At 34.3% G+C, this 23,064-nt stretch overlaps 2 protein-coding genes across 2 annotated transcripts; one reads left to right on the top strand and one right to left on the bottom strand.

Annotated features, from left to right (window-relative positions):
* The first annotated feature begins 257 nt into the window (after positions 1-257).
* On the top strand, positions 258-2,366 carry LOC6558209. Its single transcript, XM_001985504.2, has 3 exons — positions 258-670; positions 1,313-1,775; positions 1,832-2,366. Exons 1-3 carry the CDS (start codon positions 303-305, stop codon positions 2,249-2,251), a joined length of 1,251 nt encoding a protein of 416 aa, XP_001985540.1. The 5' UTR covers positions 258-302; the 3' UTR covers positions 2,252-2,366.
* A 9,617-nt stretch (positions 2,367-11,983) lies between these two features.
* On the bottom strand, positions 11,984-13,138 carry LOC6557988 (reticulon-1-A). Its single transcript, XM_001985503.3, has 2 exons — positions 12,623-13,138; positions 11,984-12,567 (listed from the first exon to the last, which is right to left on the bottom strand). Exons 1-2 carry the CDS (start codon positions 13,086-13,088, stop codon positions 12,254-12,256), a joined length of 780 nt encoding a protein of 259 aa, XP_001985539.2. The 5' UTR covers positions 13,089-13,138; the 3' UTR covers positions 11,984-12,253.
* Positions 13,139-23,064: the final 9,926 nt, after the last annotated feature.

Genomic DNA, 23,064 nt, shown 5'->3' on the forward strand with positions numbered 1-23,064 from the left:
TACTTAGTGTTTTTGAATAGTCTAATTTGCTGTTTGTAAGTGATAAAAAGACAGAGAGAGAGAGAGAGAGAGAATTAGCTTGCGTGCTTATTCCAATTTACGCTCAGCTGATTTTTAAATGTTATGCATTCGTTATCAACAATAACAATAATCAGTAAATTAGATACGTTCTACGTAAATTACAACAAGTAATAATTTCATAAGCGACACAAGTTTGCGCAATTTAGCAACGATTTTCATAAGGTTACGCTCAGTATTTCGGAACCACTTGACTACGACAGACGTTCGGCGCTTAGAATATAATGGAGCAAGTGGAAAAAGCTACGGTAACAGAAGCTGCTACCCCTACGCACTGTGATGCCGCCTACGTAGAGAAAGCTTTGCAGGTGGCGTACAAAAGTGAAAGCTTGCGTTTGGAAACTTTGCAAAGTGAGCCCATTACGCAGTGTGGCGAAAACTTTTGCAGCGTCATCTACCGACTAAAGGTTGCATATCGTAAATGCGAAAATTCACCGATAGAGCATGACAATCTGATTTTGAAAGATCTGCTGCCAATTGTCGCCGCCGTCGGCTCCAACGAGAAGCTGATGTTTGAGCGAATATTGCCCGAAATGGGGCAGATATTGGAGAAGGCCGCGTCGACGTTGAGCGAGCGAAAGCTGAGCGCCAAGTAAGTTGACTGCACACCTTATCACCTTGCTTATGCAATTGGGCTAAACAAAAAGATATATAATATGCGTACACTCAGAAAAAATATCGCCCTAAGTTGTGGTAAATCTTGTGGTTTGTAAAAATCTAAAATTTATGGTTCCGGCTTATTTAAAACTAAAGCTTGCCATTCAAAATTTCAGGGTGTATTTTTCAAAAATTTAGAAAATATTTAATTTCCAAGGTGTTGTTCTATGAGTGTACTATAAAGAATTCTTATATTAGCTTTTTTATTACTTATATTGTTATTAAACATTGGTATTTTTGGACATCACGTATACACAAACGTTATACATAGCTTATGAATTCATATAATTTAATTAGAAAAAACTCGGCCTCTAAGTAAGACGACAGCTAAACTAATCTAATATGAAAGCCGAGCCAATAAATTTCATTACTTATTTCTGAATAATCATAGAAAATATTTCTAAAAAAACAAAATATAAAAATGTCTATAATTCTCAGATTGTCGATTTCTAAATGTTAGACTTTTTTTTTTCCATTATTTAAGAATTATTTCTAAAAAATAGAGACTTAATTTTTTAGATCGATTTTAATTTTAGAGCGATTTACTAAAATTAGTGCGATTTTTTTCTGAGTGTAGTTGCTTGTTTGCGGAGCGTGAGGCATCCAAGGAAATCTATTTACTGGAGGATCTGGGCGCATTGGGTTATGCGTTGTTCGATCGTCAAACGGGGTTGTCCCTGGAGGATGCTCTGATATGCATGCAGAAAATGGGACAATTTCATGGCGCCTCCATGATGCTGATGGAGGAACAGCCACAGCTGGTGGCACAATTGGCGCCCTCACATTATGCGGATGGTATAAGTGATCCTTTTGCCACTGTCATTGTTGTGGGTGGCACGGATTATGCGGCAGGTGTTGTGGCCAAAATGCCCGGCATGGCTGACATAGCAGCCAAAATGAAAGCCCAATTACCAGATGAATATGCGAGACGCATTCGTTCTATAGTTGATCCCAAAAATAGCGCAATTTCAGTAATTGTCCATGGTGATCTGTGGGTAAACAACATGATGGTTAATGCTGAACAGAAGAAGTCTATAATTGTGAGTATTGTAAAGGTTTTTTTGAGTTTTGTTTTAATTATTCCTTTTATTTTTAGGTGGATTTCCAAAACTGTTTCATTGGCAGCCCGGCCGTCGATCTGCATTTCTTTTTCTATACCAGTCTCCAGTTGGAGGTGCTGTTGCACAAACAGGAACAGTTGTTGCAGAAATATTACCAAAGCCTTTGCGAGACGCTAACTGCCTGTAAATATCGAGGATGCCTGCCAAGCTATGCCCAACTGACTGATGAAATGCAGAGATGTCTATTCTACGGGTATTATGGCGTTGCCTGTGAGCTGCCCATTTGTTGTGCCGCCAACGAGGCGTCTGTGGATTTCACTGTCGACACATTCATCAGTGCCGAGGCATTGCTGGAGAAACGACATCAGCTCTTTGCCAGTGAACGAGTTCGGCAGACCCTACAGGCCACCTTGGGACACTTTGATCAGCAAGGCGTACTAAATATTCAGGAATAGATACAGGTCACTGATAAACCTGATAGTCGATGTTAAAAGTGTGGAATGTAATTCCACCAAAATATCTGTAAACATTTCCCGCTCCTTATGTTATTATATTTTGAATGGCACTTGAGTTGAAAGCAAGAGTATTTTGTCAGTATAATTTTTATAATGACAAATCACTTTGAAATTTTCGTATGATAACGCAAATTTGTTTGTTTTCTGGCGATCATTTTATTTTGTCTGAGACAAGCGGAAATAGGTTTTATTTTATGAAGCTATGTCTGAAACAACATTTCTGGTGACTAATAATTATCGATGCATGAAAACCAAAACTGATAATAATTGTTATCTATATAAGTAAATAAATTTTATTAGTTTATTGTGGTGTGTCTGATACCTTTGTATACCGCAAACTTTTTAAATGTTAACAGATATAATGACAGGGCTAAAATCGGGGCATTTCTCTTTCTATTGATTGATTGAAACTAATAAGAATACCAACCCAAACCAATTCTATATAAATTCTTAAATACATATATATATATACATATATATAAGAATATATAAATATATAATAGTGAAAAAATAATTGCACTACTACGAAATTAGTTGTTACGAGTGAAAAAGAAAAAACAAATCATTAGTTTTGCAATATATCAAAACGTTGATTTTAAATATATATATATTTTTTTAATTGGTAGGAAAAGTGACAAAAAGTAGCGAACAAAATAATTAATGATAAATAAATATAAAATTATAGAAATGGTTTATTTATTTCTTAAATTCATAATTATTGGTGCAAATTTGAAAAATTGTGCTATTATTAGTTTCATTACTTTTCTTCGTTTTTCATAAAATTGAATTTTAATTGCATTCAAATAAGTTGAAAACGCTGAAATGATGTGTTTTCTCTGTCTCGCATTTTGTTTTTTAATGAGTTCCACTTATAAAAATATATTCATAAAAATTAAATTTTTTAATTTTTATTAAACTTAAATATTTTTTTATCTCGCTTTTTTTAAGAGTCATCTTCCACATCATAAGTTCCTTGAACTTGCAAATTTCAAAAAGGCACATTTTAAAACATTTCTTGATATATATATATATATATTTCTATATATATATACATTTCTATATCTGTATATATATTTCTATACATATCGGTAAAGGCTGTTGATAAACATTGACTTGTAAATTTAGTTGTAAGCTTCTTTCTTTGCTGTATAATATAATCAACTGCTTGGGGCAGATTGCTAAGCGCTCAATTCGTTGCAACTAAAGAGGGAATGACATGTGCCACTTAAATATAGAAGAGGTGGAGTGTGGGGGGGGGGGGGTCTACACTCACGTTGGGTATGACAGCTACACAGCTCGCATTACTCAAGTGTTGTTTCTTGTGTTTATAAATAAATTTCGTGTCTGCCAAAGTTTCTGGCTAAGATTTACGAGTTCGAGTCGGCAATTGAATGCGTATGTGTGTGTGTGTGTGTGTGTGTTGCATGTGTCTTTGTTTGGTGGCTGCATAGAGTGCGATAAAGTTAGCCTCGCCTACCCTCCCCGCAGCTCCCCCTTCCCGGCGAGGTGCAAAATATGCAAATCGCTTTGCAGTTATTCTTAGAAAGTTGTCAGTTTCCAAGTGCAGCTAAGCCAAGCGTGCAACGGCGTGGCAAGCAGACCAAAATGCACTTGACACCCTGCAACTTGCCGCTTGCCCCTTGCCACTTGCAACTTGTAAGTTGTAAGTGTTTAAAAAGCAATTTATTGTTTTGCCCAAATGTAAGCAACTAAACCCATGCCAATCTGCGATGCGCTTTAGTAATTCAACTTGCACTTTATGATTTGGATCTTATTGTAGATTCCCATCTTGCCAAACATTTCGTACATTCACATTCACATTCTGCACATTTCGCGTGTGTGGCTAAATTAAGTTAACTAATTAAAATAAAAGAGCGCCTTTCTTTGATTTCTCTTTGATAATAAAACTATTAATTTACACATGTGCGTACATTAATAGAGTGGGAGTAGGGACTCGATGAATTTATTGCTAAATCTCTTATTAACTGAAAAAATATATTATAAGGACGGCATGGTGTATGCTGGAATAAGGTATTTTCCAGAAAACTGAAACCTCTTTTAATGAGATATTGATGTTCCAATGAGATTTTGGAAGTATTTTGCATTCACTTTGAAAATGTAAACCAACCCACAATTAAGATAAATAAACAGAATATTATTTTTTGAGTTTATTGTATCCACACTTCTGTTATGATATTATTAGCGCAGTTAATCCATTATTTTAATGAATATATTCCAATATTACATTTTCAAAATAATAATAATAATATTAATATGAGTCTTTTGACTTGCATCTTGCTCAGTTGCCTCAAACTCAAACTTCTTTGGCTCCTTTGAGTCCAACTCCTCTCCCAATCAACTTGTGTACTTTCTCCTCCCAGTTTCTTCTCCAGTCAATAAGCTAACTTGTCTCTCTCTGGCTTTGAACTGCAACGGAAGCTGCACCCAAGCCAAAAGTACCAAGTTTGTCTTTGGAGTATTTTTTTCTTTCGGTTATTGCATTGCTCTCGGTCTGAAATGGAATACAAATCAAAGACACGAAGCCCTTCGCTGACGACTGCTCTCTGTTGCTGCTGCTGCTGCTGCGAGGCATTAATTGCATTCTGCAGCATCACATTGCACTTTCAATTAGTTGCAAATGCCTCGACGTTGACTCTAATTCCAACCTTATCTCCAACTCCAACTCCAACTGCAACTGCAACTCCATCTCCGATTCGACTTCGTAGCCGTTGGCAAAGTAACAGGAAACGGAAGTTAAGTGCTGAGGCGAGGCGTTAAGTAAAATCAACCCCAGACACAGTACACTCAGAAAAAAAATCACCCCTTGTTTATAGAAATAATTTCTAAATATTACGAAAACAATTGTTAAAATTTAGAAATTCTTGCCCTAAATCGACAATCCCAAAAATTTAGTGATTGCTAAAAAGTAGAAATTCAAATCATAATATTTAGAAAAATACGATCTAAAATTCAAAAATGCGTACTGTAATTTACTGGCTGGGCTTCTTTCTATATTCGAGTTGGAAAAATTCACTGTAAAATATAGAAATGTAAAACTTTGGGTTTAGAAAGCAACATCCATAATTTCTAGAAATTTCATACCCATACTTTTAGAGATTTACTTTCTGAGTTGGCACCAAGTGTATGTCGACTTACTGAGATTTAAGGTAATTTGTTTTCTGAGTGTAGCTGTCTGAAATGTGAGATGAAAGCAACAAACAAACAAACAACTTCCCAGCCATGACATTGGAGAATTATGCATTAATTGAAAGCTGGATGTCGACTTTGGGGTTTTGGGGTTTTCGCATAGGTGCAACTTTGACAGCGACTAGATTTGTTTTGGCAGTTCCTTTCTCGGGGCTCAACAGAAAGTTGACCTGTGTCTGTGTCTGCAATGCCTTGCAATTTGCATGCACTTTGCTTCCGGGCATTTCATTCCATCCCCCCAAACGTAAACAGTAACAGGCCCAGTCCCAGTCCCAATCTTTGGCCCTTGTCTAATGCATTTCAAAATCAGATTTATGGTTTTCTTTCGAGGTGTTTGAATGATTTGTAAATGGGGTTTGTTCCTGGTTTGTTAGCCTTGCCAGCACACGCATTTGTTTGTTTTCAATGTTAATTAAGGCTTACGATTACCTAAATTGGCCGAAGGGGTTTGTCTTAAATGCTATCACTTTTGATATGCAACCTGTCAATTGTACAGAAAGGGGAGACATCGTGAACTCTGAGAGATATTCGTAAGCGTCTAAAGGATCCTTTCTTAGTCTAACCTTGGGCTACCCTTTCTTTTTCATATTCAAATTTTTATTTATTTGATCGAAATTTTTTAAGTGTACTAGGTAAGTAGGGTATTTTATTATTTATATTTATTATTTATATTATATATATCCTAAACCCATTAAAAATTGGAAAAAAGGGTTTAATGGTTTATTGTAAATTTATGTAACAGCCAGAGGAAAGCATCTCTCTCAAAGTATATATTCGTGGTCAGCACACTATATAAATCTGTATAAGCATGGAGATCTTTCAGACTATAAGAGCTAGAGAGTTTGGAATATTGAATATAAGTTCTCGTATACCCGTGCAGATAAAGTTTATTTCGTTTTATTGATATCTGCCCACTTTTCCAATAAAATCAGAATATATTTAGTAGACGGCTTCGGGGTATAACGTAGTTCAGCCCACCATTCTTACTTATTTTGTTTTTATTTGATTATTTTTATATTTTAAATTGTTTACAAAAAATATGTACGACTAATCAAAAAACATATCATGGTTTTTGGACTTAAAGGGTCTTGGATCTTAATAGCTGAAAGCTTTCCTTATAAGGCTTAGACCTTAATATGTAAGTCACTTCTACGCGAATAATCTTAACTTTTGAATGGACTACTTTTTTTTTTTAGTTTTCTATTAAATGTTAACATGGACTCACTTATATATATTATGTGTATATATCTATTAAATTCAGATTCTGGCAGGTTCACTCTGTTCAAGCTGTTACTTCTTATTTTCTTGTCCCACAATCGCCTCAAGTGTATTTCAATTAGCTAACACTACTTGGGAGAAACACTGGCCTTCAGTTAATGTAGCGCCGTTCGGGAAAAGGGAACACAATCAAAGGCAATAAATTTGCACAAAATGCCATAAATCAAAGTCCGATCATAATCGCAAAGCGCAAAACAAAGCAAATAGGGAAAAAGTGCCAGCGAAAAGTTTACTTCCGTTGCTGCTTATATATATATATATATATATATATATATATATATGCCAACCCCCAATCGAAGAGAATAACTAAAGTGACCATAGAATGCTTGAGCAATGGCAACTTGGCTTGGATTGGGTTTGTGTTCGCTTGTTTTATTAATTGTTTAACTGTCTCCAATCATAATTAATGAACTTTGGGCACATCCCACAAGCATCACATATCCTCGCGTCTGTCCTGTCCGTCCAGTCCGGAATTCAAATAAAACTAAAATACATGTCCAACATAAACACAAATGTACTTTGGCACACCATAAATCTTTTAATTTTGGCAAATCTGTTGAGGCCTTTGGTTCGGCTTGTGTGTTTAATGAGTGGCAGTTTCAATTAGGCACATTAAAGGATTTTCTCTGATTTGTGTTATTGTTTATTGAGCTTTGAATATATACGATTTACTTAATCAGAAGTAATCTTCTTTTACGCATCTGAAAGTAGATTAGAATTTAATGGTACCTGTTCACATTTGTGTGGCATTCCAAGGGACTTTATAAGAGATGAGAGCACTTCCACTCATCCTTATATATCAGTGTGCAAAACTTTTTGTATATTTATATATTTTTAACTTAATATATTTAAAAACCTGTTTGTCATATGACTTGGTTGTATTAATGTTAATAACAAAAAAAAAAAAAAAAAACACTTATTTATGACTTGGCAATAACTGATTGAATAACGAATTTAATAAATATATATTTTATATCATCCAAATTTGAAAAGATGTTTGACAAATAAATACCAATGCCAGCTGTGCAAACTTAGCGCTTGGGTGCTGAGATTCTTCTTCAATTCTTATCATTCTCGAGTTATCAAGCTACAAAGTAACACTTTCACTTCAGCTAACATGAGAACCTAAACCATAATTCGGAACTGTGCTCTTCTCACCATCCTCATTAACCATCTTCAATCGGCATTTAATCGGCAGATGCAGCTGTGAGTCCATCTTTGTCTTTGCCTCTTATGGGGCAGTTATTAAAACTTTCCTGGATTTAATCCAGCTGGTTGATGGGGTTGACTGGGTTGGATGAACTCTGAATGCTGTCTGGGAGAGGATTTCGTAGAGTAGGCTATTAATTGAATCATTGCTGCATAGCTATGTAAATAACAATTTTGATTAAATAAATGAAAACATTCAAAAAGTTAATAGTTTCTATTTTTAGTGATATCTACCCTTGTAGACCATTGTCAAACTGCTGACATTTAAAATTGACTGTAAATTCAAAAAATGGACTTGAAACTTGCTGTCTTCATTTTACTTTTACTTTCTCGTTACTTTCAATTGTGAGCTGGAAAATCGGTTAAATCGATAATTCTAAATTCCACATTTGTTGAGTTAGATTCACGAAATTTGTAAGTAAAACCATCACTAACTGTTTTCATGCAATTCTGAAGCTGGAGTCATCGAACTTGAAGCGCATATTGCTGGCGAATTGTCAATTGTCCTCTAAGAATTGTCAAATAAACTTCCGATTCACGCCCTCCATTTAAAAGTATTTTCGGTCAGTATTTTCAGCGCAATTATATTGAAATTATACTGATTTACAATAATTTACAACAACAATTAAAACAGCGCTTGTACCCTAAAAGTCGGTGAAATTGTAACTCACAAAACGGAAACGGAAAAGCTTAGCGTAAATGGGAGGACGACTGAACTATTATTATAGCACTTTAATAAATATATTCAATAATATATCAATATTCTGAGATATATGCTGAACATTCTAAATGTAAATTTAGTTTTAGTTATTTCATATTCATTTTGAGGATCGAGTTAGTAGATTTTCAGCTGAACTGTACTTGTACTGGAAGAACCACTTCCTGTCTATTCCATCAGCAGCGAAGGCTAATGACTTCCAATAAATAATTCGCAGCCAAACAATGAGGCGACGCACTTAGTTGCACGTCAAGATGATGAGCGTGACAAGAGAGCCCACAACACAATTTGCATATGAATGCCGGTTATCTTACGGATAAAATACATGTCGTTCCTCTCCTCCGCCCAACCCCCCTGCCAATTGGCTGTGAAAAATTGGACAGCCATAGCAAACAGCTAGCACACATGATTGCCATTTGGAAAGTCGAGGTTCGAGCAGCCCTTTCACGCTGCTAATGACTAATGATGCAACAATTTATCTCAGATGATTTGTAAGCAGCAAGTGTTAATGTTTTTTAATTTTAGATACGTCTTTTCAGAACACCCCCGAATATCCACATGTGCATGTGTGCATAATTACTTAAAATGAGAATGAGAATGAGACACGATGATGTGCTGAAAAGAGCTTTTGTCATCATTTTGAAATTATTTAAATTCTGGCAAACCGACCGACTGATAAATGAGCTAGTGACACCACCCACCGCAAAGCACTTTTTGCACTGCTCGTGACTGAAAATGAAAAATTAACGCAATTTTCTTGCTTGCTTTTAAGCTCGGCAAATGGCTAAAAGCCAAGTGGATGTATCTTAAGAACTTGGTCCATAATTATGCGGGATTTGCATATGTAATTTTACACATGGACGCCTGCTAATGCTGCAAAGTCATTTAAATTCAGATGGATATCCGAAAAGAAGAATGCGAATGGAAAGTCAGGGATAGCTCTTTCTTGTTTTAAGAGAGTTAAGATTTGAAAACCGTGAAGAGTAAAATTAGTACCAGCAAATATATGCCATGCTGTATCAACTTGTATTTGATTGGCAAGTTTCAATCAAGAATATTCTTTTTTTATACATATTTTATTGCATGTAAATGTGTAATTCTTATTTCTAGTTTTATTTTATTACATCGTTAAAAGTCATTTTCAGTTATATAATTATTAATATAGGTGGCTCTTGTTATAAATATTATGTATTCAATTTGACTGGTGCCGGAACAAATTCTTCATTTTAAATTAATTTTTAATTTAATTTTTTAATTTAGTTGGGGACTAATAATTTATTTTAAGACTTAGGGTTTAAAGCCAGGATTTATGTAACTAATTGATTAATATGATAAGTGGATCAATTACATCAGTTATAAAATTTCTGGGCTATCTTCTCGGTATTTGCTATTCTATGCAGCTCAATTCCAAGTATTTTTTGGTATTTACCATTTTGAATGAATGTGAATGAGTACTCAAAACTACTTCGACTATCGGGCCATCTGCATTTACGACAGACAGACAGACAGACAGAGGCTATAAGTACTCATTTTGGGCACGTAGCAGATATTGTTGGAATTGCCTTTCTTCCTGCTCTCTGAATGTGCGGCGTTAATGCAAAATATACTCAACTACGCAAATAAATCTAATGCAATTACCTTAAAAGCGACTGTCATAAAACCATATTCCATACACGGGCTTCTATGCGCTGCTTGCATTTTACAGAACATTTTTATGACATTTACGCGCGTGGCAATAAAAACTAAACAAATCCCCCATTTTTATCCAAATGCTAATGGCGCCAGAGCGTCAGACGAAGTCGGAGCTGATTGATGAATTGCCTGGCTGCTTGGTCGATGGATTTACATGGCTGGCACTGGAACTGTAACGAGTATGGAACAGTATAGAACAGTATGCACTCATAAAAATACCGTCCTACATTTTAATAAGTCGCCAATCTTTTGGGTCCAATGGTTGTATGGTTCTAAATTTTAGGTATCTGTTTATTAATATTTAGAAATTGTTTCTAGAAAAACTTTTTGAGTCGATTTATTAAAATTTAAGGCGATCTTTTCTCTGAGTGTGGGATAGCCTGGTTTTATGTGGCTCACAGACATGGGCCAAAAACTAATTATGTCTCCTGGACTTGTCAGCGTTTTACGGCGTCCGCTTTATAGACAAGACAAGACTATAGACGATGCGGTTTTGGCACTTGCGATATGTATGTGCATGTACATACATATTTTTAATGTCATTTTGCATACGATTTAAATTTAATGCTACGCTGCTGTTGCTGCTGCTGCACTGCATCGATAAAACGACGACCCTTTTTACGGCATTTACGACAACATTTGGTGAGGACAGACCAGCCGGCAAATTTGGCGCATAAACTGGCGCATCCAGTCGCCACCATAAAAGTGTCTTGAAGTTTTTGGCAATGTGTAACAAATATACATAAATGTTATTCATAGTGCAATCAGCCACCCAACTTCTCTCTTAGATGCTAATTTAAAATGTGTGAAAAGGTTTTTGACACTTGTGGGCGGCACTGCTGAATTTATGACTAGCTTTTATTAAAACTGACTCTGCCAATGCAATAATATCTGCTTGTTTTGGATTTTCACATTCTGATGAGCTTATTTCTTCGGCACACTATTTTCTATATCTTACCATGAAATGGCCTTTCGTTTTGTTTTGTGCGAATTGAACGAGAAAATTGGTTCCCTTTCTTTTGCCTTGTTGCAATCTTTTTCATCTTCAAAACTTTGTCAACCTACTTCAATATGGTAAATTTATCTTTTCGCAAAGGTTTTAAAATTGATCAATCTCTTTCCCTAACTTTTAACTTTCTTTATTACGAAATTACTAACGTTTAAAAATGTTTGGACTGATTTGGGATTTTTTCTTGATTTTCTCAATGATTTCGCTGGAATAAATGTGGCAGCATTTTATACTTTTATGCCCCCATATGTAATATGTACTTTATTTTGTATTATTTTTTCATTTTAAATTTGAATTTAATTATTCACTTATAATTTAATAACATTTAATTTGTAACTTTAATTTTAATTTTATTTATTAATTATATTCTTTATTTCTTTCCATTTTAATTTAATTAAAATAGTTTGATTTGTAACTTTAATTTTATTTTATTGTTAAATTCTATATTAAAAATGTTTTTGATCCATATTAAAATAAGAAATAATAAAAGTTAGATAAGCAAAAAGTTATTAATTATCAATTTATTACCAACAAATAATGAGATTTAGTACTATAGACTTTTCACACAGTATAATTGTATATGTAGTATAGTAAATTTGATTTAAACACAACTGTATCTGTATAATTTGTGTGCGGCTATAGTTGTCAACATTTTACAACGCATTGTAACAGTAAATAACATTAATTCTTGTTCTGTTTTGGCTTATTATTTTTTAGAAATCTTCATTTAGGCTTTGACGCAAAATTTTGAATAAATCTAAATTTCTTGACTATTATTTTTATAGAAATTGTTCAATTTAAGAAACGCTTTAAATGAATTAAGTCATAATTAAGTCTGTTTTATGTTGTCATAACCCACATCTAGAGTATCGTACCAGTTGTATTCACTGGTGAAGTCCTGCTCATTGTCCTGGTCAAACGAATTAAACTGTTCACCATTATCATCGAGCTCATTGTCTGAGCCATTGGGATCCTGGATGGAGTTGGGCGACATAAGTTTCGGATCGACAGATACAATTGGTATCTTTTTATTTTCCGATGACAGCAGCAGAGTCTTCAATTGTTGCAGTTGCAGCAGTTGCATGTTGATCGTTGGCTTCTTCCACTCGTACAATTTGGGCACAGTGAAGAGCAGCACGAAACCTGCGAAGGTGTGAGCTAAAAATAGATGACCCCTTTCCATGGTATTCTCACTCACCTGCTAGTAGGAGAGTCATCCCATCAATGTGGTCACCCACAATATTTAGGGAGCAAAGCAGCAAGAGCAGCTTCAGTGAATCGAACAGATCCTCGACGAGGAATAGCGATCGCAAGTGTAACAGTATTGGGTTTAGTATGAGTAAAATCAGATCAGCCAGTTGCTCGGCTGTCTCCTCGGAAATGGTCACATCCATGTCCAGGTAGCGTTGACAGGGATGCTTGACATCATTGCTTTTGTGCAACTTCCGCATGCCCCACACGTAGCAGCAATAGCACATGCTGATCCCTAGTATTATTGCCCCGGCCACGCTCATCACACTGATTATCGGATTGACGGCAATGTCCAGGAGCAGCGTCAATGTCAGTATGAAGATTAGCGCAGTCTTGCGCCAATTGTGCCACAGCAGCAGCTCCTGCCACATCTTGAATGCGTTAGTCGTCTGGATACGTTTGGTTGAATCCATTTTGAAATATAATTTACGTTCAATATCTAGAACTGATCAGACAGCAAAGTGAGATTTTTATTTTCTTATTTTGACTGAGAGACGTCAACTGCGCTTACTATTTTTGTATACAAAGTACAACAAATATATAAAAATTAATCGAAATTTTAAAAACGAGTGCTCAAATTATCAAGTTTTTCGTGTTATGCAGTTAATAAATCCAAGAGCTCCAAAGTCCAAGAAATTATATTGCTTTTGATGTCTGTTAAGAATCTAATTAATATATGACCTGCATTGACATATTATTGATCAACAGTAGTTGTTGACTGCTAATGACTTAAGTTTATATTGCGACAGTTGAGTTGTTAAACCCATTAACAAGTCTGTATTGGCTATGCGGTTATTTTTTTTTATGTTTTGCAAACTATTAAAGAATTATTGGGAATTCTACTAAATTACTTAAGCAGCTTAAATGTTGACCTTTCTCTAAAACAATTAGTTTTTGTATCTCATAGAAAAAATTGATTGATTTGGAAAATCAATGTTACAGAAATAGTATTGTATCAAAATATCACAATGATTAATTAAATAACATTCCCTAATAATAAAAGACTCGTTAAGTGAAAGCAACGATGAAGTTTTTATAACAAAGATGTACTTATTTCTTGTTTATTATTACTTTTGCTTAATTTGATTAAATTATAACATTTTAAATATTTTCATAAATGTTTGGTGAACTTTTTTTTTAGAATTTAAATATGTCTGCAGCCAGTGAAAGGCATATTAAAATTATTTCATAAATTTCACGAAATTATCGTATGTGGATAACTTTGAACTGTTGAGCTTATTTATCCTGGGAACTTAGTTAACTATCTAAGTAATTGTGAAATTTGGTTTTTATACTGCTTTACAGATACTAAAGTACAGAAAAATAGAAAAAACGCCCCTGTAAAATTTCGGGTTTCGCGCAAAGGGGTCCATTTGCAATTGAATCTCGGGTATTGAACTGAATTGTTTTTGCCCTCTTTATATGAAATGACAGGAACATGTGTTGCCAGGTGCTGCCAGCTGGTTACCAGCATTTTTTTGTACTTTAGTAAACAATGAAATGTGTACAACAAATTGGTTTTTAGTTGCCTGATTCGTGGGAAAGGGTTTCATGTATGTTGTCCCCAGTGGTTTGAATTGTGTCTATTTTGCATAAAATTGAATTATTCTTATGTTGATTGACTTTGCCGACACATATATAATTGCATCTCAGAATTTGGCGCACTCGGCGCACAGCGTCTTCTCTTTTGATCTGTTGCGCCAACAAGTGTCAAGTTTAACACTCCGGCAGAGAACCTATTGAGTCTCAACGATTTGGGCAAACACAATTCGGGGCGAGGTGTCAACGTCAATGGGTCACTGAAAGCCCTCAGCCTTCTGTGGCTGTGGAGTGGAGTGTCATTCGCCATTTGATTTGTCAAAGGAATTATGTTGATATTTTGAGCAAATAATACAAATCGGTGGCGTTAAATTGACATCAAGTGGTTGGTGGACAACCACCCCCAAAATGATGTAAAAATTTGAAATTACTTGCCACAGACGACAGAGTATTGGGCACTTGAGCGCGGTCGAGTGAGAAAAATAAATAAAGAGTTTGTCCTTTATTCTATTATGAAAAATGCTGAATTAATGCTAAAAACCAGTGTTGAAATTGAGAATTTGTAAAAACAATTCAATCTGCTCAGCGAACCAAACAAGTGAGAATTAAAACTAGACAGTTTAACTCGTATTTATATCGAGATAGGCACACTATTTTTGTCTTATTCAAATTTAATGTGTCTTCTCTCCGTTTGGTGGATGCCAAGCTTAAAACAAAAATAATTAAATATCTCTTGAAAGAACTTAATAGCTGGAAATAATTGTTTAAGTTTGAAAATAGATGTATATGTATTTAAAACTGACCGCAAGATGACCTTTGAAAATACATATTGAATACATTCTCTATGAATAAATATTAATTAGGCTGGAAACCTGCAATCATTTTTAAAATTGGAAAAACATACATGTATTTCAAATAGATCTATATATGGATTATGAGTATCTAAGATTGAGGCGCTCACAAGGCTTGAAATGAAATATTAAAGAGCCTTGAAAATATTATATGTACATATGTACTTCTTATTGTCGGACAAATTTTTTTCTACACTCAGACAAAAATCTCACTAAATTTTAGAAAATAGTAATCAAGAGTAACTCCCATATTCAAAAATAGTATTTCTAGATTGGAAGGTTGTCTCTTTTTTTTAGTTCCTTTTATTATTGTTATTGGTGAAAATTCGAATTCTCAAATGATATAAACATTAAAATAAACATTTTAGATAATTTTTTATTTCGAATTTTTATACTAATATTTATTTAATTTTTATTTAAAATATATATAATTGGTTTAATTTGAATTATTTATTTATTTATTAATAATTGTAAGACTTTAATTGTTCCATAATTTTGTCACCTTAATATTATGTAATTAATTATTTGATATCAGGCTCTTGATGGCCACATAAATGCTTTACAACTAGGACCATACAGGAGTAAAATAATATACATAATCAGTTCTCCCTGCATTATTTACGCATATGGCAAGTCAGTAAAATGCAATAAGGATGTATTTTTCTACATAATGTAACTTAAGTTAAGAAAAATAAGCGTTTGCATTTTTACTTCAAAAATATATTTTCTATTAAAATAACTGCTTTTTTTCGTATATTTTGAAATTATTTGGAGAAACAGTGCGATTTTCTTACATTCATGTCGACTTTTTTCTTCACAAATCTAATATCCCACGTGTCCTATTTTCCTCTTCAGTAGTGCGGAAAAGTTAGCCTTGCTCTTATCGAGGGCCACCAAAACCAAATAGGACAATGCCAAAGCATATAGGCGAAATTGTCAACCATAAATTTAACTAATATACAACCGACTGGGAGGTGATGCGTGTTACGCCTGTTATCCGCCCAACCACCCAGCCAGCCACTGAGTTGATCGGAATGTGCCGCAATAATCAAGCCAAGTCGAATTACAGTTACAGTTACAGTTAAGGTAAGGAACGCATGGCAATGTCCATAAAATGACACTGAGTGTCAGTTTCAATTAAACATGTTGACAGCTGTAAGGGCAGCATAACCAAATACTCCACACACACAGCACAGCACACACATAACAATGGGGCTTACATATGAATCTTGGTCTAGGGGGTTGGTTGCAAGCCATTTCGATTTTAATACAAGAAATTCCGAGCATTGTCTGGCCGTGTGCAACAATAACCGTTGCCTGTGAGTGGAATGAGCAGAGTGATTCAAATAAAATCGAACTGAATTCGCAACTGACAACTTTATCAGAGGAGGAAGATTTCGGCCTGTTCTTTCGACCAACTTCAGGCTTCATCTTACAGTTTTCGCTTTGCATTTTGAGATGTCTTTGATTTTTGACAGCCAATTGTAAGGAAACACCAAATCTCTTACAATTTAAGTAATTTTACGTGTTTTTGAATTGTTGCTTCTTGTGTGTTCTGTGTTGCTCTCATTTATTTATTTCATGTGCTCATTTTCTTGAGATTTGTTGCAACATTTTATGCCTTGTTTATATCTTGGTCCATTGTCCATTGTCCTGCTTTTATACACCAGCATTGACAGGATGTCAAACCCTTTATTATGCTCTCCTGTGGCCGGCAGATGTTTGCTCTAAGGGATTTAGTTTAATTAAACTGGTGAACATTGCGAATACGAGTATTTTATGATTGCACACAATGATGGTTGTATGTTAATTTGCTGTAATTTTGATTGAGTTTTGCATAAATTTGCAAATTACCAAAAATCCCAAAATCCAAATAGCGTAAACTATTGTGCTATTTGGATTATTTTATGTTCATTGGGTATAAGAGTCTCCGTTTAGTTCTTGAACAGTAACTCAAATGGTTATTACCAGGCTCAGCTCTTCTTGTGCATTTTCTGCTTTGGGCTCAATTTAATTGCAGACTGGCAAATACTACTCAAGTATTTTTAAGGCAGGCAATTTTTTCTTTCGTTCTCTTTGCTGTTTGCTATTTCTTCTGTTTTGTTTTGGCTTAGGTGGGGGTCGTATTTAAGAACTTGGCTCTTTGTTTTCGTCACGGACGAGTGGCAAAAAGCAATCACAGAGCAGTTGCAGGCTCCCCAATCTGGTAAGCACAAATATCTGGCACATTTTTTTGCGCATTTCTGCTCGCTGTCGGGGTCTTTTGTATTATTGGTGAAATTAGAATTTCTCATTAAAATAAGTGTTGGTGCTGGACCCGGTTGACTTGAGACATTCATTCCCAACCAGCAAGGTGCTCGGCCGTGCCAATGGACTTAAGTTGTATTTGCTTTTACTTCACTTCTCCACTCTTCTCTTATTTTTTCTGCTCGGTCACTCATTAGTTGCGCCTCAAAACTGACTGAAGGAGTCTCATTGCTGTGTGTAGTATTTGTTTCTTTATTTATGCTCCCCAATGTCGTCGTATTGTCCTGGTCCCTCCTCTTGACTGCTTGCCACTTGAGTTGATTTTTTGTTGATGTCGACTTGACATTTCCTCGCCTCAGCTCAACTTGTCGCTTGGCTTTTTCAATTTTTAATGGATTTTGTATCCAATTGCGTCGAGTTGCCTTCTAGTAATTAAAACTGCAATTCCTTATGATTTAGCAGAGGGTAGCACAATGCAGGAGACCTCTACGATACCAAGTACATAGTCGGTAATAATTTATTTTATTCTTTATTATGTATTATTTATTATTCAAGCTTTTATTATTTATTATTTATTTTGTATTTATTTATTATTTAATATTTATTATTTATAATTTATTATTTATTTATTATTAATTATGTATTACCTATTATTTCATATTTCATATTTATAATTTATTATTTATTTATTTGTTGTTAAATTTAGTATTTAACTCTAGGGTAAATAATATTCGGTGTGCCTAGAGAACTAAACTGTCTTTCATTTTATCTTGTTAGCCATGATATCTTATCGTCTACGCAATCCTTTCGCTACTGCTGTTTAATAGGCTTAAAAACTGAACCACTTAGGGATAATGCATAGAAACCCCTTTTGTACTTTGATTGCTGAAGCAGTTGCTGATTTAACATACGTCTCTTTTTTATTAAGCTCAGAAATACTTATGTAAGTCTGGCATTTCATGTCATTATTTGCGATTGAGTGTGCAAACCTTTTAGCTCTTCTTAACCCTTAATTGTTTCTACTCTAATCCAATTTATGGTTTTTAATGACAATTTACTCTGCTGCTCAAGCATTTTTCGAGCAGTGCTTTGCAAAGTTGTACTTTAAATATTTATATATTTTTATTTATTGTTTGGCTTTGTATAATCCATATTTATCTACTGATTGTTTTTAGTTTTTTAGTTTACTTTCATTAGTTGTTTGATTTATCTAATTTCAAACAATCTTATATCAAACTAATAGATACATTTTTAGAATGGGTATTTTGACTTCATCCCTTTTTGGTCATTTAATTTCAGCCACTCATTTTGGCAACATTGTTGCAAGTGTGGAAAACTTTTCACATGTGTGTGTTGCTTGTTGCTTTTGCGGCCAGATACGATCAGGCCACATTGTTGCTGTGGCTGCCACACGGTGGCACTCTGGAGCAGTAGGCAAAACTTTGTGTTTAACTTTTGCTTGTTCCATTGAAGTGGCGGCTGCGGCTGCCATGTAAAATGTTAACAAACAAAACTTTATGCAACTCTCTCCTCCAAAATAAGCAGTGGGATCTGTTGCAGTTGCAAGTTGCAGGTTGCAGTTACAGTTTGGAGTTTATAGTTTTTAGTTGTTGTTGCTACTCTGTGCGCTGTTCTGTTATTGTTTGTGGTTGCGGCTACTTTGCATTTGAGTATTGAGTAACTAGCTTTTGGGTTACATGTGCTGCTGACATCTTCGATGTCCACACTCAGAAAAAGAATCGCTATAAATATTATTAAATCGACCTAAATAGGTAGAAAGTTTTTCTTGATTTTAGACATACTTTGTAAATATTGTGAAAACAATTTCTAAATCGACAATTGCAAGATTTGCTATTTTTTTTTAAAATATTCTCTAATCTATTTTCTATTCGTAAGCTTTGCTGTCATCTGCTTTAGAAGCCGGGTTTTTTCAAATTAAATTAGAAATTAGAATTTATAAACTATGTAAAATGTTTGTGCATATGTGAAGTGTGTGAAAATACTTATGTTTAATAATCATATAGTATTAAATAAGTAACAAAGAAGCTAATAAACGAACTCTTCAATGTACACATATAAAATATAACACTCTGGAAATTAAACATATTTTTTTCTTTCAAAATTTATGAAGAATTCCTCCCATAATTTAGAAGTGAAAACCCTAGTTGTTAGGAGGCCACAGCTATCATTTTTTAAAATTTACTTCTAAATAATACCATTGGCGGTAGAGGTATGACATTTTTCTGAAAATTATGGCGTTTTTTTATGACTGCATTCGAACTTCCTTGTTATTGTTCACAGATCAAATACAATTTGCCAGTGCAATTTTTGTTTTTAATTAATTCTGTATTGCTTTGCATGTTTTTCCGTTTTGCTCGGTACGTGCTCGGCATTTGTGTGTGGCGTCTGTTTAACGTCTTAACTTGGCAAGTCTGCACCGGTCTCTGGGGCGTCTCCAGGTTTTCTTTTTTTTTTTTTTTTTTTGTTTTGCACCGTTGCATTTGTTTATATTAAGTATTTTTCTTTGCCCATTTTGTTGTGTGCTGTGCTCTGTAATTAGCCACCCTTGTGGACAAGACAGCTGCTGCTGTTTGTCTGTTGGCCAAAATTGCTGTGCATAAAATGTTTAAGTTGACATTTTTAGCAACAGTTTGTAATTTGGTCGTTGCTTTGGCTTTGGCGTAACCCTTTCAGATATTTTCTAATTTTTTTCCCTTATTCTTGCATTTTACTTGCAGACTGCTTAATTGCATTAGCAAAAACCCGCGTTTTGCATTCAAAGAAATTCAACAGAAATCGCAACCCAAATCAACTTAAAGGTAAGTTTGAATGAAATTTTTTTATTTTAAAGTTACAATTTAAAAATGATGTAAAAAATAGCACGGGTTTAAAAAAATTTGTTGCCAGCAGTCCACAGAATTAAGGGTAGATCTAATGTGCTCTATTTTTAATTTAAAGTTACATTTTAAAAATTGTGGAAAATACCATAAATTAAAAAAAAAAGAAATTGCTTCCTTAACTCATTTCTATAATTTTTTTTTTTTTAAGAAATGTACTTTTAAATTAAAACATCATAAAAAGAGAAGAAATGTGTCGGCTGAAAAATATGTATATACAAATAATGCCTAAATGTTTATGGTCCAGTTGCATTTTTATAGCTCAACCCCTGCAAAAACTTGTCTCGGCGCTTCAGATTAAAATGCTTAAGCTAAAAGCATGCTCCACTTTTTACGATCTTTGGACATTTTATGGACTTCGCTTAACCCCCTCAGTGCTCAATCATCAACCCCTTCAAGCGTTTTTTGGCACCCAGCCATAACTTAATTATCCATATGAATCCTACAGTTTTATTGCGACCCACACACAGCCAGCAGGCCGGTCTTTAATTATGATGAGTACTTCTTCTTGTTGTTGCCCTGTTTGCAGCTGTCATATTTTTATTTATCTAAATTGGCAGATCTTCACGGGCCGCCTGCTCATTAAAATGCTATAAAATCGCCTTGACTCACGAGAGACTGGCAAATGTTTTATTCGCGTTGCGTTGGCGTTTTCAGTTCTAAATTTTATTTTTATGTCCAGCAGCTGTACATCATCATAAGTTTATTGTTTGCATACTTCATGGCTCTTGTGCCGTTAATTTTATAAGCCCACGGGGCTACAGGCTCAGTTGTCAAGCGAAATTATGTTTAAAATTTGGAATGTATAAATGAATACTTGCATCAATTATATAAGATGCCATCAACCCTTTACATATAAGCCCTTTCCAAACGCCAAGTGCGGTTGCGAAGCTCCTCTGCACGGTCAGTGAATATTTGTCATTGTGTTTTGTGAAAAGGGGCAGGGGAAGGCGCCCCAAATTGTTGCAACTGCGGTTGCATTTGAGGCGGTTGGGTTGCTTTGAAGTAATCGCCAGTGACGTTGCCCTAAGGCTAAGCCTCATTTGCGGTCAAATTGTGTGCTGTGCGTTGGCTGAAAGTCGATTATGTCAATATTGTGCCAGGGCCAATGCCCAATGGCTAATGGCTAATGGCCGGTGTCGATGTCTGTGAGTGTTTGTGATAAGGATTTGTGTAAGTTGCGGCCGCTGCCTTCCTTCGATAGCAGCAGCAGCAGCAGCAGCCGCAGCTCATATGCTAATTAGTGTCCTGTTATTAAAGCCAAAGACGCTTCTTAAAGCTTTACAATTTTCGGGAATCTGTTAACAATTTTAATAGCCGAAACTTTCACATAAAATCGACATATGGGTAACTTAAGCAAACAGCCAAGGCGAATCAGTGCCGCCTCTTCTCAACAAACGAGCATAAACTAGCTGTAAAAACACATAAAAATCATAGAATACATTTAGGAGTCGAATTACAAATGCCCTCAAAAAAAAAGGGGTGGATAAGAATACACACATCCAGGCAAGGAAGATAAAAACGAGCGGCAAAATAAAAAGGAGTAGCTGCATTTCCACATTAAAAACGCATAAAAATCGGGCATGGAATTGCCAAATACGAAGAACAGCAAAACAACAACACGCAAGCAAGTCACATAAAGAGGCAATGAAAATCAAAATCAAAATCGAGTAGAAGGCAACATAAAAGTAAAATTGACGTTCGGATTTTGAGGAATAGCGAAAGCAATTGAAGCAATCAATTAAAATTGATGAATCAAATTGAATCACGTGTTACAATTTTCTTGAGAGATTGTTATCGAGTTACATTATCGAGGCCTTCGGATTGAAAACAAATAAAATGTGTCATAAAAGTGGAAGAAAGTTAATGCCACTGACGATTGCCAACTAAGTCTAGTGGAATAATCAGATAACTTTGTTTAAAATATTTATAAAGAAAAACACAAAGTAAACAAATTGTTCAGTTAAGTTGAAGTGGCCTTAAAAACTAACCAGCTGCTCAAGTTTGGGTAAAAATCTGCATGAAGTCAAAGCAAAACAAAATTATCTAATTATAAAGCAACTATTTTGATTTGCGTAATGTTTCCATTTCAGCATGCTTTCGAGATCAGCATACTTACAGCAGCTATATCTTTGATTTTGAAAATATATTAACTTCGATGTATCCGTAATCTGTAATAATATATGCGCTGTCAGTTCGAATATCTATGTCTTAATGCTCGTCCTATAAATAATATTGAAGTTAGTATATGTCTTATTAAATTAATGTTATATTTATGAATTTGTTAGATCAATCGATCAAATTTTGTTGCATGTCTTTATATTTTTCAATCAAATACTTGTCAAATATGGTATTTATTTTTTTACTTTAGCTTCACAAGTTCAACCCTGATCAACCCTTATCATCTTAAAACTTAATCAGCTTGAATAAAGAACTTAAGTTATAAATCATTAATAAAATGTAATAAGCCTTTTGCAGCTAATCCAGAATTTTGTCTCATTTAACAATCGAATGATTTAAATTTATTTAAAAATCTTCAAGACTGATTAGTACTTCATTTAGTATATATCTTACAATACAACTATCATTGTAAACTGTTTTAAAATACTCAAAAACTGTTTTTATTTGAAATTTAATGAAAACCGGTAGAAAATCTTCAGAATTGCGTACAGATATAAATAGTGGCCATCATTATATTATTTTTTTTTTTTTTATTATTAGATTATTAGCATAATTATTATTATTTGTATTTATATATATATTTTTTTTAAATATTATGATTGTAATTTATATTAATATTATTATTAACATTAGTTTATATATATATGTTTATATTTAAAATCAATATGTTTATA

The sequence above is a fragment of the Drosophila grimshawi genome, unplaced genomic scaffold, assembly GCF_018153295.1.
Source record: "Drosophila grimshawi isolate 15287-2541.00 unplaced genomic scaffold, ASM1815329v1 contig_44, whole genome shotgun sequence".
NCBI classification, from domain to species: domain Eukaryota; kingdom Metazoa; phylum Arthropoda; class Insecta; order Diptera; family Drosophilidae; genus Drosophila; species Drosophila grimshawi.

Coding starts and splice junctions, on each gene's coding strand:
- LOC6558209 (XM_001985504.2), top strand. CDS start 303: ATGGAGCAAGTGGAAAAAGCTACGGTAACAGAAGCTGCTACCCCTACG. Junction 671..1,312: donor GAGCGAAAGCTGAGCGCCAA/GTAAGTTGACTG, acceptor TTCTGAGTGTAG/TTGCTTGTTTGCGGAGCGTG. Junction 1,776..1,831: donor AACAGAAGAAGTCTATAATT/GTGAGTATTGTA, acceptor TTTTATTTTTAG/GTGGATTTCCAAAACTGTTT.
- LOC6557988 (XM_001985503.3), bottom strand. CDS start 13,088: ATGGATTCAACCAAACGTATCCAGACGACTAACGCATTCAAGATGTGG. Junction 12,568..12,622: donor GATGACTCTCCTACTAGCAG/GTGAGTGAGAAT, acceptor ACACCTTCGCAG/GTTTCGTGCTGCTCTTCACT.